At 42.3% G+C, this 17,649-nt stretch overlaps 1 protein-coding gene across 2 annotated transcripts; it reads left to right on the forward strand.

Annotated features, from left to right (window-relative positions):
• Positions 1-210: 210 nt before the first annotated feature.
• LOC126391316 (BTB/POZ domain-containing protein kctd15-like) lies at positions 211-17,116 on the forward strand. 2 transcript variants are annotated; one of them, XM_050046007.1, is made up of 4 exons: positions 211-1,061; positions 3,743-3,918; positions 10,979-11,123; positions 16,570-17,116. In XM_050046007.1, the coding sequence occupies exons 1-4, from the start codon at positions 1,053-1,055 to the stop codon at positions 16,930-16,932; spliced, it is 693 nt and encodes a 230-aa protein (XP_049901964.1). In that variant the 5' UTR covers positions 211-1,052; the 3' UTR covers positions 16,933-17,116. The 2 variants fall into 2 exon arrangements, with proteins under 2 accessions (XP_049901964.1, XP_049901955.1); XM_050045998.1 differs by lacking the exon at positions 211-1,061 and adding an exon at positions 1,069-1,409 and having other exon boundaries at positions 16,570-17,115.
• The last annotated feature ends 533 nt before the right edge of the window (positions 17,117-17,649 follow it).

The following is a 17,649-nucleotide window of genomic DNA, read 5'->3' on the forward strand; positions in this document are numbered from 1 at the left end:
TCATCACCTGCATTGTCTTTATATATGTTGTAATAATACCAACAATCATCCAGAATCTTATTTTACCCCCCCAAAAAAGTCTGCAGGCTTCCTGCTTTCATTGGAGAGTGAAGAGAGGGGGGTGTTCTGGGCAGATATCTCCATCTAAGCCCTGCGCTATAATTGAAATGGCGCATTTGGCTGCAGGCAGGTTGTGAGGGCGCTTTCTGCAGCAGCATGCATGCATGTCCATAGACGTCATTTGATTTTAATGGCCTGCAGGAAATTTGGCGTTACAACTCCAGACATTAAGGCAAGGGAGAGAGAGAGAGGGAGTGAAAGAGAGAGCGGGGACACGGGGAAAAATCGCCGCATGAAAGATATTGGTTCAAGGATATCTCTTCATTTTCAACATATTTTTCTACTGGGACTTTATCAACAAGTTACTGCGCCTTTATTGCATGTTGCCTGAGTGAAGGACTATGGCAGCTCGCCTGGCTTTAAACTTTAGATTCAGGCTAGAGATGGAGATGGAAATGAATGCCTACTAGCTGGAACTGCCTGGGGAACTATTACATCAGACGAAATGACAATGATTAAAATCTGCTTTTTGCTGCTCTAAATCTATTGAGCGGCAGTTGCCTGTTAGGTTTCCTACCCCCTCTAAATCACAACTTCACACCGTTAAGGGGAACGGTCTACTTTAGCCGGGAAAAAAATAGATAAGTTATTATATCTGTGCAGTCATAATTTCGCGAATAGGGGGGTATCACGTTTTCTTCCTTGAGAAAATTGCCTGGGCGAGAGAGTGGAGTTGAGCTAATTGTAGCCTAATCCCTGGCCCAGAGGCGCTTGGGCTGCCCGGAGCAAGAATTTTCTTTTTTAGCTCTGCTCTGTTATTTAGAGACGGATTATTGGCTTTCTTCTTCTCATAACAAACCACAGGGGCAGTTTCATTTAGGCACAAAAAAGCAGACAAGAAGCCGAAATACGAAGCAGGATTCCAACAAGAGCGCACATTTTTTACGCGTATCCAAATAAGAGCAGAGAAGGGGAAGGAGATCATCTCATCTATGTTCAAGGTAAGGACGCTTCCTGTGCGCTTTGGTACAAAGAAGCTTGGTGAGGACAGGTCGAGCCAGCCTTGCAATAGAGCCTTTAAAGCCACAGAGACTCTTTGCAAGCAGTCCATCCCGACCACAGCCTAGTACTATCTTTTAAAAAGCAGTTTTGTGTGGGATACGGAGCAAAGACTTGGCTTTTCCGTGCGGCACTATAGGTTCGTGCTGGAGCTGGATGGCGGTGTAGTTGTACCACAAACTCGGGGGCATTTGGAGAAATTATTTGAAAATTTTGGGGGTTACGCGGACAGCAGCTGGGACTGACCTCCGGCACGGATTTCCTCTGGATGCCCTACAATGTTTGAAACGGTAGGGTGAAAAATTTAATATTACAGAATCCAATGTTTTTACGCACAGTGCAGCTTCAGTCTGTACAGTTTTCGAAGAGTATAGTCGAGCTGGTTGCTTAAGAGTAACGTGGATACCGCTTGACCTACAGAGGTTTTCCCCTTCTTTTCTCACACACTGGATAGTTTACACGTGTGGGTTTTATCAAGCGGCTGATGAATTACACGTGTCGGGATTATGGTTTTAATTGTACAGCAGGAATAAGACGCCATGTTGAGCATTTGGTAGAATTAAAGGCAGAGGGCACAGGCTTGTAGTGTTCGTGTGGAGTGGGATGTTGTATCGGATCGCTACCAACGGTTCAGTGTCTGTATTATGGTTATTTTAATCGGGGGCTATCAGGATTATGTTCATGTGGATGTCATAAGTGCGAATTTGGCCACGACGCTTGAGCAGCGTCGGCGGAGGGAGGCTGAAGCACAGCAGCTCTGAGGGGAAAGTTGATGCCTTTACAGCTGCTGTGATTTTGTGGAGGAATTTATCATATGTGGTCTATGTGTGTGTGTGAGTGTGTGTGGGGGGAGATAGAGAGAGTGAGTAATCAAGAGAGACAGAATGATGAAATGATTGAAATTGTGATTGATTGTGAGATTCACGGGTCTGTTTCTTTCCATTTGCTCCTTGTTCACGTATATCGTAATTTAATTGGTTAATTGATTGGTTGAGAGAGAGAGAGAGAGAGAGAGAGAGAGAGAGAGAGAGAGTGTGTGTGTGTGTGTGTGTGTGTGTGTGTGTGTATAACCGGCGGTGGGACAGGCCGGTATGGATGTACCTCAAACTTCTCAAGTCTTTCCAAGTTTTTTTTCCTCCTTTTCCTGGGATTTGAAATGTAATCCCGTCCTCATGTAATCGTATTAAACGAACATGATACTGCTGTGAGCCGGGCAACACCCTGAGAAAAAAAATAAAAAGCTCCAGTCTCGTTTTGTGCCCAAAGGCGCTTCTTTCAGAGCCGAGGGCCTGATCTGGCCTTTCACAACGGCCTCCAGTTTACCAGCCATGACAGTAAAACAGCCCATATGTGCAACAACTACAGCTGATAAACTGTGTTGATCTACTGGAGGGTGAAATGGTATTATCTCGATCTGTTTAAACCCAGCAATGTAGTTGTGCTGTGGAGCTCCAAGTAAAGTTTTGTTCTAAATTGCGTCAGGAGAGGTCTTTATTTCAACCGGAGCCTCCAGGGGAACAGATGAGTAATGATAAAGCGGGCAAACTGTGACCTTTAGTCAGTGATCGTTATGGGCAACATAAAAAATGTCATTACATTTATCTTTGATTTGTGCTATGACTTTCTAACACACAAGAGTCACATTACAGTGTGGCCAATCTGAGGTTAGGTGGGTTACCTGCAGCTGTTAGCAAACAAATTACGCACCAGTAAATTGGAGATCCGCTCCTCCAGAAGCAGGAGAGAAGCAAACGGCGGCGTATCGAAGTGAATTAAAAATATTTTCCTCAAACATTTTAACAGCCAATCAAACTCAGCTGCTGACCCCGGAGTGCACCAGCCTGCTCTGGAGTCAGCTCTCCTAAATCTGCGCCTCCGCACTCCCGCATCTGAATAAAGTGGCCCGTAGATAGTGAGCTTTTTATTCTTTTGTACATTTTTTAAAAACATTATTCTGACCTTGAGTCATTGCACATATGGAGTGGGGTACTTCGTGGTTTGGCCTGTTACTGTGGACAGCAGGGGAGATGCTTTCGTTGCGCTTTTACGCATGTTCGGTGCCATACAGCTTAAACAACACAAGTCACGCGTATCCGTAGTTACATGACAAGCCATCACATTAATCTTTTGTTTTGAATGTATGTGTGCGACGAGAAAAAAAAAGTTGCCCCCCCTCCCTCCCCTCCATGTTTTCCTTGCTCTCAGATTGGTGGTTGGTGTGTCTGGGCGCATCACGTCTAACACATAAGGCGACCTTTAATTAGAATATTGCAGCAGCAGTTTGTTTTATTCCCCTGGAGGCTGACACCTAGCATTCCTCCCTCCCTCTCTCTGTCTTTCTATCTGTCCATCTCTCTCTCTCTCTTCCTCTGTCTCTCTCACCCCGGTTCTCTAATAAGCATCCTCCTATCCTCGCCTCCGGTGCTGCATGAAAAGATGCAAACATACTTAATTAGAGCGGTGGCAATAATTTCCAGGCTAAATATGCGACCAGACAGACATGGAAGTGATCTGATACCATTCAGAGAGGATACTATCTGCTTCCCGGTGTAGGATCACTGTGGTGTTTTGTTTTTTTAGCTTTACCTCAGCTCCCATGGCTTTTCTGTACACTTGCTTTCAGGAGGGAAGAAGCATGTCACGGCTGTCTCTGACCCGGTCCCCGGTCTCTCCTCTGGCCGCTCAGGGGATCCCTCTGCCGGCTCAGCTGACCAAGGCGAACGCCCCGGTGCACATCGATGTCGGGGGACACATGTACACCAGCAGCCTGGCGACCCTCACCAAATACCCAGACTCAAGGTAAGACACCAAGCTGGCTTTTTCTCTCACATGCGTTTGCCTCATTGCTGGAGTTAGTTTATTAACTATTTTTCTCATTTATAGAAAATCAATATTAAGGCATTACTGGCATGTTGAAGAGTGAGCTGATTTGCATCTTGCTGCTTTTGTTTTTAATGTGACACCATTATGAATTTGAAGTCTCTCATTCTACCTTACAATGGGGATCTTTTCCTAATTAAATCTTCAAGTAGATTTCAATCAGCTTATATCTCTATTTAACAGCTTAATTTTGCATTTTGGTCGTTAAATCAAATATTAAATTATTTGACTGGTGTTTGTCTTAATTAAGTCTAATTGGATTTATGCTGTTAACAAGTCATTTAGCTGCCTGGCATTAGGACAACTGCACTGCAACTTCCATACCATACAATTGCCCTCAGAGGCTACCAGTTTAATATCTTTTCAAACCAAGTGGGGGCATTTCTCTCCCCTTCATTATTTCTTAACTCTCGTGGCTTTAAAACGATGAATTTGATTGCTTTTGTTTGTTTTTAGTCGTGATTATTTTAATTGTTTATTAAACACCTGCAAGGCTTTTATTTTCATCTCCTTTCACACTGTAGTTGGGTTTGAAAATTCAGCTGCTGTCAAGCTGGCAAGTGCAGTTGCTTTCACATGTTTCAATTCTGATTTGACTCGGGGTGTGTAGTGTGAAATAACACAGCACACAAACATATCCGTGTGCACTACACCTCCTTTCACCTCCTTATTTTTTTTGGTGGTCAGTAGATCAGGGTGCTGACAGGAATCCTTGCAGGAAAAAAAAAACAATGACGTAAATGTTCGGATTCCTCTCATCACAGCTGATGTGGGTCTGGCTCATTGGTGTTACATGTTGATTTTCTTGGCTTTTTTACAACCAGGATTTACCACCCTTAGATCTTATCGATAGTTATTATTCATGTTCAGGAACAGGGGTTATTTTGTGAGATAATCATTCTTATAATTTTCAAACAACCTAGCTTGCACTGCAGTCGAACTTTAAAATGTCAAGTCGTACGTCTTACTGAATATTTGCGTGGACAGGAAAAAGAAAGGAACTCCTGTTCTTTCTGGCATCTGATTCTCTCATAAAGCAAACATTTTTTTTATTTTTTTAAGCATTTCCATTGTAAGATTTAGTCATGATGATTCAGATTGTGGTAGAGCTGCTGGTAATCCACCCTCCCACTTTATTCACGTTTTTAGCTCCATCCACAAGCAAGGTGACACCACCAACCCAAGTTAGCTCTGAAAGGAAAAACAAATGATTAAAATATTGCTGTTCTTACTCCATGAATTCATGCCCTTTAAAACTATGGCATGTTTTAGGCCCCCTTGCTTCTTCCTCTAATGCACTGTGTCATTCATTACATTATACAGCTCTGCGTCAGCTGACAGAGTCCCATGTGGGCCAAGGTAAACATTCACCAGGTTGTTAGAAAATCTGCCAAATTGGCTACAGGAAACAATCCACATAATCCCTTGGTAATAAAGTCTTGATATTCATAGAGGCCGCTGACAGGAAATCCCTGACAACTCTCCCTTTATCCCTGACGTGTAACATAAAAAATAAAGCTCATCCCAGACAAGAGTTTATGATTGTTTTTGTTAAGATGCTTTTTTTTGGCCCACTGCTTTGGTGTTATTTATATTGGGTTTATCCAAAGGCCACAAGACAAGAGTGTTTTGTTTTTTTTAAATCAAATGTGCTGGTGTTATTCTGATCTTGACAAATTTGAAGCTGTTGGACTGTGAACTGAGATTTTTATTTGCTTTAAACACATTGCAGCTAGTTGTAGATAGTCACAGCACTGTTTTTTCTTTTTAATTTTCATTTGGTGTTTGTGTTTCTTTAATTTTTTTTTACGATCTGGTGCAGACACGTTACAAAGAAGTTATTCATAGGGGGAGACACATGGGGCACCGTGCAATTGTAGCACAGAGTCATGTCAGAGCACCCAAACAGTGTTTTTACAGTGAGAGTAAAGACCGGATACCAGCGTGAGTGTTGGTTGGAGTGCTCTTTCCTCTCTCTCTTTCTTTTTCACACATGCTCCTTTGCTCACTCTCCCTCTCTTTCTCTCTCTCTGTGTCTCTTTCTGTGTCTTTCTCACTCTGAATCACACGCACACATGCATACACTCACTGTGTGTCTCTCTTTCTCTCTCCCAGCCTCCTCAGTGTACAGTTGGCCTCAGGGCTCCACTTTCCACTGGAGCCAGTGGAAGGAGGGGCCCTTTTGTGTGAATTAGGATAATGGCTGACAGCAGAAAGCAAAACAATTACACTGGCATAGCCGCATATGCTGCGTTCGGCCGTGTCCGGTCGAGTAGGGCACGCTGGCAAAACTGAAAAAACGTGACGACTAACAGAGCCGGGTTAAAGAGTTTAAAGTTGATGATTACTTTTAATAGATTGGCCTCTAAATAATGTAGCATGCCAAGAGAAAGTTAGTCTAGTAACTAATGTGTGGTTATTCATCTTCTTCTGTGTGGGCCATATTAAGGGACAGGGGTCATGAAACATTGATGCACACTCTGTGTAGCTCTCAGAGAGGACAGTCTCAGCAGTCACTTGAACAGAAGCTGAGGAAATTAGGGGAAATGTTCCAGAGACAAGGAAACTATTTTGAAAGGACCACTGGACATTTTTCTCTTTGAAGACGAGTCTTCTGGGTCAAGAGACGATAGATCTGTGCTGGCCCCCGCGCTCTTTTTCAGTGCTCCTCTGTGTCTAACTTTTTTCTCGGAGCTGAAATCTCCGTAATTAACACAGCAAACAATATCTCATCATTTACAGTTAGCATTTGCTGTACTTCCCTTCATTTTTATTCCATTTCATTGTTAGGCCTCAAGTGTTTTGTGCTGTTTTAAAGAGGATTCATGGCACTAACACATCGCCATGATCTAAAGTAAAATTAGCTGTTTGATAAGACTTTAAGTTTTAATCACTTTACATGAAATAATAATGAGAGTTAATTGTCGCTCTTGCGAGGGAACAGTCAAGTTATGTAGCTCCAAAATAACAGATAAAATGTTTTCACGAACTGCAGATAAACATTGTGATTATTAGCAACACATATTGTGACTATGAGTGAGGATGTACTGTTAAAGCACTCATATAGTCACTTTATGAGGCAACAGAGCCCTTCATGATGACTTTAATTCCAAGAGAAACATGTTAGAGGATTTTTGGTTGCTGATTTAATATTGAAATGTGCTCAGTAAAGGTATTGAGAGTTATTTTGGCATCTGATTTGAACAGTCATTGCCATATATTCTCTTTAAGTCATAATATTCAGCAAAATTATAAATGCATTCCTTGTTTTGAAACTTTTGTCAAACACTGTTTGAGAGTTTTTTGAGAATCACTGGTTTAAACAGAGTCTTTAGGCAGGACTGAGTGAATCAGAGCCAGGCGCAGCAGCGATCTGGTTTCTAACTTCAGACTCCCCCTACTCAAAAGCTATTGTGGGCAGCCCTTGATGTCAGACTGGACACACTCATACCTGTTTGGTTCACTTTGCAGGAAGCTGCTGGGTGTCTTGTGTTTATTAGGCGTCCATTAGTGTTAGAGTTCCCAGATAAGCATCAGTTCTTGTAGAATCAGTGGTACCTGCACTGCATCCCCCCCTACCACCTCCTGCAGACACGTCTCTGGCAGCTCTGAGCCGCCGGGCGGCTGTAGCTGCTGCAGTGAGGATCCTGCCAGATATTGCCCACCTACTGCCCCGCTGCCTGCCCTCACTTGGCACCGCTGGGGTGGGAGATCTGAGCTGTTCCTGTCCTTGATAACCTCCCACACCCACCACCTCCCTCCCTCTCTCTGACTTTTTCTCTCTGTATTTCCATGGAGTTCTGTCATAGCTTTTTTTTCTTCTCCCACTCTCTCCATCTCTCTGTGTCTTCCTCTCGTATTCTGTTTGTTTCTCTGCCTCGTTTCCTTTTCTCCTTCTTTCCTTCTGTTCGCTGTGTTTTCCCTCATCTGATTTCTTTGTCTAGTTCTCCCTATCTTTCCCTCTCTTCTCTCTCCCCGTCAGTCTGCTTCTCTTTTGGCCTGTCTGTTTGTGTGTCTTCCCTCTTAATTTCTCTTTGTATCACCCCCTACACACGCACACACACACACACACACACACACCCTTTTCTCCTTCCCTACCTGTTAAAAACACCCCCCCTCCAATTCAGGGATTTAACTGAAAGGGAAAAAATGAGGAGACCAACAGAGAAAGAGAGAGAGAGAGAGAGAGAGAGAGAGTGAAGGGAGTGGAAGAGAGGGAAAGAAAAAGAAAAACAGGCAGCATTTTAATTGCTTTTTAAAAAAGTGGAGATGAAAAACAGAGTTAGCCTGGAGGGGTATGGTGAAATTCTAGCTGGAAGAATTGCAAGACCATATGAGAAAGGAACACCTCGGGCAAAACAGGGAGATGAGTATTGGTTTTTTATAAAGCATTTTGCATCGATTTCCAGAGAGAAAGCGAGTAACGGAGAAGGATGGAGACGGAGAGAGAGAAAGAAAGAAAGAAAGAAGGAAAGAAAGAGAGTGAAAGAGAGAAAGGATGGCAGGAGGGGAGAGAGGGAGGGAGAACCATCTTTGCTCTGCTTCTTCACACAGTCAAGTCAAAGAAAAAGAAACAGGGTGAATTTGACATGATAGCTTCAGTGTGTTGAGCCGACACATCGGGGTCAGGAGATACCTGATACAACCATTAAATACAAGCTCATACACTTTTACAAAGTCGAGGCTTGTAATTGTAAATTCAGTGAAAGTGTGAGAGAAGCCAGCCCTGCTGTTTGTTCATTGACATTCCCACTGCGGCTCTCTTCCAGTGTCTTGTAATAGAGTTTGACAATGCCAGTGCTCAAGCAGTGCCGGGTGTATGTGTACACGGGTCGGTTTGCAAATAGGTTTTTACGATTTTCCTCGTCACACAACTTTGTCAGCCGACCTAGAAGCCGTTACTGTGATTAAAGAGCTGATTACATCAAAATGATGATAATAACAGCAACACAGCGCCCTGCCAAGAGCTGTTTCTCACACAGACGATGGAAATGTGCAGTGAAACCGTTAAGGAGGTTACGTGCAACAGATTTCTTGTGTAAATCAGTAGTACGACTTATTTACACAGCACAGGCATTCCAGGTTTCTCTGCTGGGGGAGATGCAAATTTTGTTTCAGAATGACTCAAAAAATTAAAGCACATTTTTTGCACTTCAGAGGTGCATAAATTTAAGCTTTGGAGTACAAAAGTTTTACAAACACTTTAAAGCACTTGTGCAAACTGTCTCCTCAATATTTTAGAGACGCTAAAAAACTATTTTTAATTATTAAATAGGGATATTTAGCATATGGAAATGAACAAATAGACAGAGTAGATCTGCCTAGATGAGATTATGAGACCAGCGAGAGAGGGACCTGCAGGTAAGAGGCAGGAAAACCACACAAAGACAAGGGGAAATGAATATCTGTCCAAGGGTATCTCGAGGCACAGCGCCAACGTGGTGTGATGAAAGTTTAAAGATAACAGCAATTTCCACTCTTTGCCTTGATGAGCCCCTGTAGCCAACTTCAACTAAGCCCTTAATCTTGCAGTACACTAGTAGGAAGGGGTTAACAGTGGGACGCTAATAGGCAGCAACAAGTGTCTTATTATTACACCACAGTCTTGACAATATTTGGTGAAAGCTTAAACGCATACGTATAATTACTGTTTTTAATTAACTATTGTGTTTCTTAAGAGGAAAACATTATTGATGTAATTCTGGGTAATGATAGTTTAATTATTTCAGCTTTTACTTTCTCTTTTTAGATGTTTTTTAATCCTTTCTTTGTCTTTAAATATTAAACCATCTAATTCAGCCTAACCTGTACAGATAATAGAAGAACCAAAGAGAAAATGCAACATATTTGTTGACTTCATTGTCAGTAAGGTGGCACAATGCCACTAAATAATATATTGATAAAAAATAAAATAAGAATTAATATTTTAAAATGCTATTCTTCAGCAAGCAACCATGCACAACTGTCGAAATAATCATTATCTAATGTAATCAAAATCATAAATAAACTTAACAAACTGCCTGTTATTTATTACTGGTTCTAGTTTTGTGGTGGAATGCAGCTCTACGTGTTTTGTCCAAGCGGTGTTGCCGTAACCCCAGCAGAACATGACTCACAGGGGTACTCCACTAACATTAATGCCTTTGTTACATTATATTTGTCAGATAGCCCACATTAACTCTGAGTAAAGTGTCAGTCATTTATGTTGTGTTGCATGTAAAATGGTAGGAAATGATTTTGTTGAGATTTTCAGGTGCCCCTCACCCCCCGGCAGATTTAATGTCCATGGCTACAGCTGTGCTGCAGATTACATAGGAGACAACATATAGTTTTAAATGGGCAATAAAAGAGTTGTTAATTTATCCTCAAGCATTTATATCAGCAAATCAACAGGACTATGGAGTGAGATTGTGACTCATACAAACAAAATACTGAGCATGTGATAGATATCATCACAAATTTTAATTCTATATTAAGTACAGACAGATTGACGTACAGTAGGGGGGCAAAATTTGTCTTACATTCATAACAAAGTCAAACTGTTTAAAGTAAAATATCTTTTTTCCAGCTGTCCTCTCCACATTAGTATGTGAACCTCCACCATTTCTTACCTCTGTTTCATTTCCAGCCCTCTGACAGATGGAATAATAGAGCTGTAATGCTACATTCATGCTATTAATTTCTGTAAGTACAAGCAGCAAGCGTGTGTGTTGTTGTAATCTCTCCGCAGAAGGGACACTTCAAACAAGTCTGGAATGGAGGAACTGTGCCTTAAGCCCCTTGTTTCAACCTGGGATGCTAATGCATTTCAAGCTTAGTGCTAATAAAATTGAAAAATAAATGGAGGGTAATTGTTTCATGCATTTGAAGGGAGCTGGCTCATTCCATTATGTGTGTGTGTGTGTGTGTGTGTGTGTGTGTTTGTGTGTGCGGCTGCCTGCATGCGTGCGTGTTTGTGTGTGTGTATTTCAATTTTCAGAATCAGTCGTCTGTTCAATGGCACCGAGCCCATCGTGTTGGACAGCTTGAAGCAGCACTACTTCATAGATCGGGACGGCGAGATATTCCGCTACATTCTCAGTTTCCTCAGGACCAGCAAATTGCTCCTTCCAGATGACTTCAAGGTACATATCCGCACCACAACATACTGTGTTGTGTGTACTTGTCTGCACCATCAGTTTGAAACAACATAACAACATGAAAAGCTTGAGTACGTAAAGCCACCTGTCCAGACATGCAGCAGTATGGTGCGAAATTCCAGATTTTTCTCAAGATAAATGTGAATATGTTAAAATATATATATATAATGTTTACCTGCCCTCTCACGGGGTGCATGTTTTCAAAATAGACTCGATACCACAACAGAGCCGACATTTCTGTTTTCACAAAGCGAGTCTCACCTTCCTCCCATTCAACACATTAATTACCTGTAGTCTAAGCATAAGCAGTAATTAGGAAACTTTTGAGGGTGGAAAAAAAGAGACGTGGAACACACTCAGTTGGAGTTTATAGTGGTGGAGAGGTAAAAATGCTAACTGGCTAACTGGAGCATGATGTGTGTGCCAAAGCCCTGAGCTGTTGTTTTTCACTCAGAGTGGTTTCTATAGAGGTGAGCCCAGGTGAAATAGCCTGTACGCCCCTCTGTTCCCCATCGCTCTGATGACCAACTCCCTGTCTCACTGACAGACAAGGCCTGGCTGAGAGCTATGGCATGCTGATGTAGTTTAATACCATCTATACATGCATCTGTGCACACACGTGACTGTTTGACTGAATGTGCTTTGGCCTGTGTTAGACTACTGAGGCTGCACACCTGGCTCCAAATTTAGAGTTCGCATGAAATAACTCTGTTGTAAGTGAATGCATGTACACTACATTATGTCTGTTGTTGTGCAATGTTTAGTGATACAAAGCACATTTTCAGCCCTGCCGGCAGAATAAAATGTCAGCGTTGTATGTTTCTGCAAACCATGGATGTGTTACTTGTATATTTCATTTGTATCATATCAACATTTCTAAAGAGATGTAGTTCAGATTACATGTATATGAGCTGAGTTTCTAAGCATGGGTAGGAGGAGGAGATGGTTGATGGTGACACCGCAGTGACGGCTGCCAACACACCACTGTTCAAGACCTACAAACAACAAAATTGGGTATTTTCAATAGCACGTCAGGACATTTCTAGTCACATTTGTGGCCACAAAACTTGGCATTTTAAGCAAAAACATAATGATTTCCCAACCCAAGTGGCTGAGTTGCCTCAACCTAGCCACACATGAACCACAGCATTATCCCAACATGAAACTGAAAATTGAAACATAAAGAAATGTGAAGTTGCAACACGTCCACAGAACACAAAACGTACAAATTTAACATGTGAAACATAGCAGAAACGTACAGTGCTAATATTAATCCTGGCGGTTGGATTGGATTTTCATGGCAACAAAAAAGTGCTTCCAGTCTTGCTATCAAATAATACTTCAAACACTCTGGTGAACATACATGTTGACTCTCCATCCATACAAGGTATTTTAAGCTCATTGGTGAGACAAATATAAACATATATTGTATTTTTGATGTGAGCTATGCAAGTTGATCATAAAGTATTTTTCTTTGTTTCAACATAATTGATTAAAATTGTAATATTAGTAATGCTAGCAGCTGCATTTAATTGAAGTCTGACAAATGTAAGTCTATTATTTACTCTCCATCTATCTCTGGCTTGGTCTCCACCACTTTATGGGAAAACTTTCTGTCTCTTTAGCTGCTAACTGCTCCATAATGTTCACCAGCTAGTCATTTAAGTCAGTCTGCCATTTTGTTAGTGTTTATTTTGTATATCAGTGCTTTTATTCTGCTGCCTCTGCTGCTGAAAATCAGGTTGATGAGCGTGGTGAAGCAAAACAGTAAAGTCGAGGGCTGTAAATGAGAAACACTGAGCTCAAAGATGCAAAATGATGATCCGTGGATGGTCTTCCCAATGAGCAACCCCCTTAACATGTTGTTGATATAAAAAGAAATATGAAATAATGCAGCTTTAAACCCAACTGGTTGCATTACTGGCAAGTTAGTCTCACCCCACAAGTATCCACACAACCACATGTGGCTTTGTCAGAAGTATTATATATTCTGCCTGCAGCTCCTTCCTGTTCAAGGTTTTTATACAGTGATACTGTTTCCTAGGTGGATTCTACTCTTCACTTCTACTCCACCTTAACTTGCGTGACCTTTTCACCGGGCTGGCGCTTGTTCATCATCTAGAAGGGAACAAGGCGAGGCCAAGCCATTCAGAGCCAGGGGCAAACTCTCCAGGCCTCACGGATAGTCTGAACGAGAGCCAAACCTCAGACAACAGAACATGACATGAAAGCCCTGCATATTTTCAGCAAATGATGGCCTGACTCAGTACCGATTAGTTTTTCCCTTCTTATTCATGCTTCTTCCCTCCCTTCCTGTGAAGTCTTGACAGTCCAATCAGGCGCCACGGTTGAGGAGAATGCATTGGACTTCATTGTTTCAACTCATTATGATCCCCTCGCATAAGCCTGTGTTGATCTGCATACCTTTCAATTTGCGTGAAGCCAGGGAAAAAAAAATGCAAATAGTGCGAGGCGGAATTGAGCATGTCCTTATCTGAACACAATCAGGCTTGCCGTCGCCCGAGGGCTGGGTCTGTTCTGCTGCTGGCAGCCACGGCGCTGTGTGTTTTGCTAAATCAATGTGAAAGTCTGAGCAGAATGGGAAAAGAATTTTTTCAGCCTACATCAGTGGAACAAAATATTCACTATTAATATCCTCCCTCATCTCATTATTCAAACTACAATTAATCACAAGTGTGTAAGCAATGCTCAGTCATATTGAGGGCATGGTTATAAACCATTAAGGGTTAGTGGTTTTTCCTCTTTTGTATTGCACTTTAAATCAATAATGCTTTGTTTCTTTCGGTTTCAAATGCTAAGAAATAATAGGAAAGAGCATATGTATGTATTTTTTGTGGGTGCTGTATATTAGATAAGAAAGAATCAGATGGATTATTCCTGTGAACCTCTACTTGTGTGGCTCAAGTCATTTTTTGTCCAAAACTTACAGTAGGTCTTTATCAGTCCTCCGACTCCCTCATAGTGACACTTTCCATCATTTTTTTCTTCTTCTTCTTCTTCTGTTTCTCTGCCTCCCTCTCTGTCTCTCCCTCCCTCTGTCCTTCCCCGAGATGTTGCCTTGCCGGTGGGCGATCAGGTCGGATCATTATTTTGAAGCTCAAACGGGCTGTCTGGACACAGGATTGGGGGATGAATTGTCTCGTAGAGCTGGCAGCAGTAGCAGCAGCTCCAGCAGCCAGGACGGAGCTGTTGGCCCTGTCTCCCTCTCATCCTCACCTCAGCGCTTAGGATTACTCTGTTGTTTTCTGCGCTGCTCAGGATGACTAAAGTGCCTCGCAGACAGACCCCTGTTAAAAACATATCCATCCATGGCTTCAGACCTGTGAAGGATGAGGAGCTACACTTTGATACAGAGAGCTGCCTGAAGGGGAGCGTCTCAGTATGAGTTTTGTCAGCTGCAGCAAGAAGGCCAGGAGAGAAAAAGACAGGGAGAAAAGGGAGAGAGAAAGGGAAAAAAGGACCCCCTCCTCCCCTCTTTCGCATTCTGAAATCTTAAATATTAGACCGTCAGCTTAAGATGTGTTGCGTCAACGCTCGTCCAGATGGAGTTGTATATGGGTGTCGTTCACACGCCTCAGATGAAGGCACCATTTAGATGATGGGGTGAACCAGCGAGGGAGAATTTTCAAGGCTAAAGAATCTGACAGAAGCAGCAGGGTTAATGAATATGCTGTTTGCTGCCACGCTCTGTTTCTATACCCAGCAGTGTTGAGAAGGGAAGGGGAAAAACTCTTTTTAGATCAGGGGCTCCCTGGCAGCCCTAATACCCAACACCCATAGCCACCAGTGATGCAGACTAAATGAAATATAGTTGTTTCTGCAATACTAACATACAGTGTCTCACTTTTAATGGTGCGCCAACATGAACAACCTATGCGTATCTATGAAACATGTAACCAAATGCAAAATGGGTTGTTTGCTGTGGTTTGACAGTGTCCACGCACTAAAACAAACTATAGCCAGGAGCTGAGGAACATGAATATTATGTAAGAATAAATTCTGAATGGCACTGATGGAAGTTCATAAACTAAGAATGAATTAAGCTGTCATTCTTTGTCACTGCGAAACACTAATCAGAACACAGATTTATTAATTACTAATTGTTTAGCAGAGAGATTTGCAGCATTTAGGTGTAACCTAATTAAATCTTGTTCTAATAGGAGCTTAACATCGGGCCACAAGCCTCATTAACATAAAACTCCCTCCATGTGAGGAATACATTAAAATGCTCCTTGGCTGATGATTGTCCTCATGTTCACTTGCACATATCTTTTTCCTCACCTCCCGTCTGCTTCCAATAGCGAACCTCCGCCTCCCTGTATTTTCTATGGTAGCGGTGAATGATAGTGCCATCTGGTCTTGTGGGAAATTAGAGGCAAGAGCGCAGGGGCAAATGGCCCCCAGCAAGCCCTGCCCAGGAGGGAGAGGCAGGCAATCTGCTGCAGACTGTCTGCACACAGGAATGCACCATCCCACTTCACTGGAGCCCTACTGACGGCCTTTCTGGAGTCGGCTCACTAAAACATGCTAAAGGCTAGCAGAGCTCTGCCAAGAGCTACTGTGGAGGAGAGCTGCAGCATGGCTATGCTTTGTTTATTGAGAGTGTTGTCCTGCTGGTCGGAGGCCATCCCCCGATCTTAGTTTATTGTTCTTCTTTCCAGGAGATGTATTGCATCGAAAAAGTGAGACATTAAAACACTGCTCTGTTTTTATATTGCCGACACATTTAGATATCCTTTATTTCATAACGACAAAAGTCACATTTTTACATTTGAGTGCCACGTATTTGTGCGATTTTTCACCAGATTAACTCACCATGACAGCAGCAGTATAATTTTAAACTTTTACACTGTTGGCACCACAAGAAGCCTCGGTAATGAGTTTAAGGGTCAAAGACATGACCCTTAAACTCCTTAGTAACGGTTTCTTCTAACAAAAAGTGAGTGCAAAGGACACTGGTGTGGTATGGTGTCTGACATGCACGCTTTTCCTAAAAATATTCAGAGATATTGCAGGACATTTTGAACATATTCATCACGGTGCAGTTATTTATTTGTTCCTCCGTGCATGCCTGTACTGCACAGTTAGTGTTTCACTAAGGTAGAAGGGTCAAAGTGCAGATGCAGCCAGAACAACACTCCTGGAGTAATTAGTGGTTAAGTGTCTTGCTCAAGGACACTTTGTCATTAGTTGCTGCAGGGGAGAAGGTATCAGGATACCCTGTAAATACCTTCTACTGCCATCTTAATGTTGCACAATGCTGTATATGTGTAGGTTTTTTTCCTGATGACCTTGGTGATGAACTGTAATGCAGTGAAACTCACAGCGTGTTAGTCACACATATAGCCAAGAGGGCCGTACACACATGCAAACTCACTGAACTCATCTCCATGCTCATCTGCCTGTACAGGACTTCCACCTGCTGTACGAGGAGGCGCGCTATTACCAGCTGACGCCCATGATCAAGGAGCTGGAGCGTTGGAAGCAGGAGAGGGAGCAACGACGGATGGCACAACCCTGCGACTGCCTGGTGGTTCGCGTCACACCCGACCTGGGAGAGAGGATCGCCTTGAGCGGTGAAAAGGTCCTCATCGAGGAGATCTTCCCAGAGACCGGAGACGTTATGTGTAACTCAGTCAACGCCGGCTGGAACCAGGACCCAACACACGTCATCCGCTTTCCCCTCAATGGCTACTGCAGGCTCAACTCCGTCCAGGTAACACAACACTGGACACCTCTTTTGGCAACAATACACATATTTTTGTCCTATTAGTGATAACAGCAACCCAGCACAGTGTTTTCACAGTGCTTTACAGGATATTGTAATGTTTTGTTGTCCTGTTGGATATGCAAGTACCATATACCATTAATCTGGGTTGGTGTGGTGTTCCTGATATCCACTACCAGATACTACATTCATTTTAGAAATATTACAAGAATGCTATACTGTGATTGAAATAGCCATACAATAAATAAAAGTAGTGGTCTGAAATAAAATAAAATGTGCAAACCAAATAGAAAGCATAAACAATTATTCATAATGTAGCTTTTTTTTGTGTTTATTTCTAAAATTTCTTATTTGAGTCCTGAGAGTATAATGCAACCCAAACACTAGAGAGACAGCTATTAAAGGAATACTTCACCAACCAAATGACCATTTATATATGGATTACTCACCCCATGTAATGTTGAATTTATGATGAAAAGGTTGTGAACAAAGCATCCAAAAAACTGAGAATATTCTTGATGAACTGATGTAATAGGGGTCCACATGTAGCAACAGCAAAACTATATCAAAACATCACAACTCATGCAGTACAATCCAAGTCTCATTTATGCAGTTGTTTGCTCAGTACTTCCTAAACACACACATTTTCATGAAAACCTTACTATTTAAAACTGAAGCAACAATGAAACTTATCATTGCTTTCCTTAGAGCCAGACTCCATTGACAAAAACAATATTTTTTTCTCACTGAAAACAGGAGCTG

The sequence above is a fragment of the Epinephelus moara genome, chromosome 1 (genome assembly GCF_006386435.1).
Source record: "Epinephelus moara isolate mb chromosome 1, YSFRI_EMoa_1.0, whole genome shotgun sequence".
Lineage (NCBI taxonomy): Eukaryota > Metazoa > Chordata > Actinopteri > Perciformes > Serranidae > Epinephelus > Epinephelus moara.

Bases quoted from the DNA above. Each gene is read 5' to 3' on its own strand.
- LOC126391316 (XM_050045998.1), top strand. The intron at 3,919-10,978 runs GTAAGACACCAA...TTCAATTTTCAG, and splicing joins ACCAAATACCCAGACTCAAG to AATCAGTCGTCTGTTCAATG. The intron at 11,124-16,569 runs GTACATATCCGC...CTGCCTGTACAG, and splicing joins TCCTTCCAGATGACTTCAAG to GACTTCCACCTGCTGTACGA.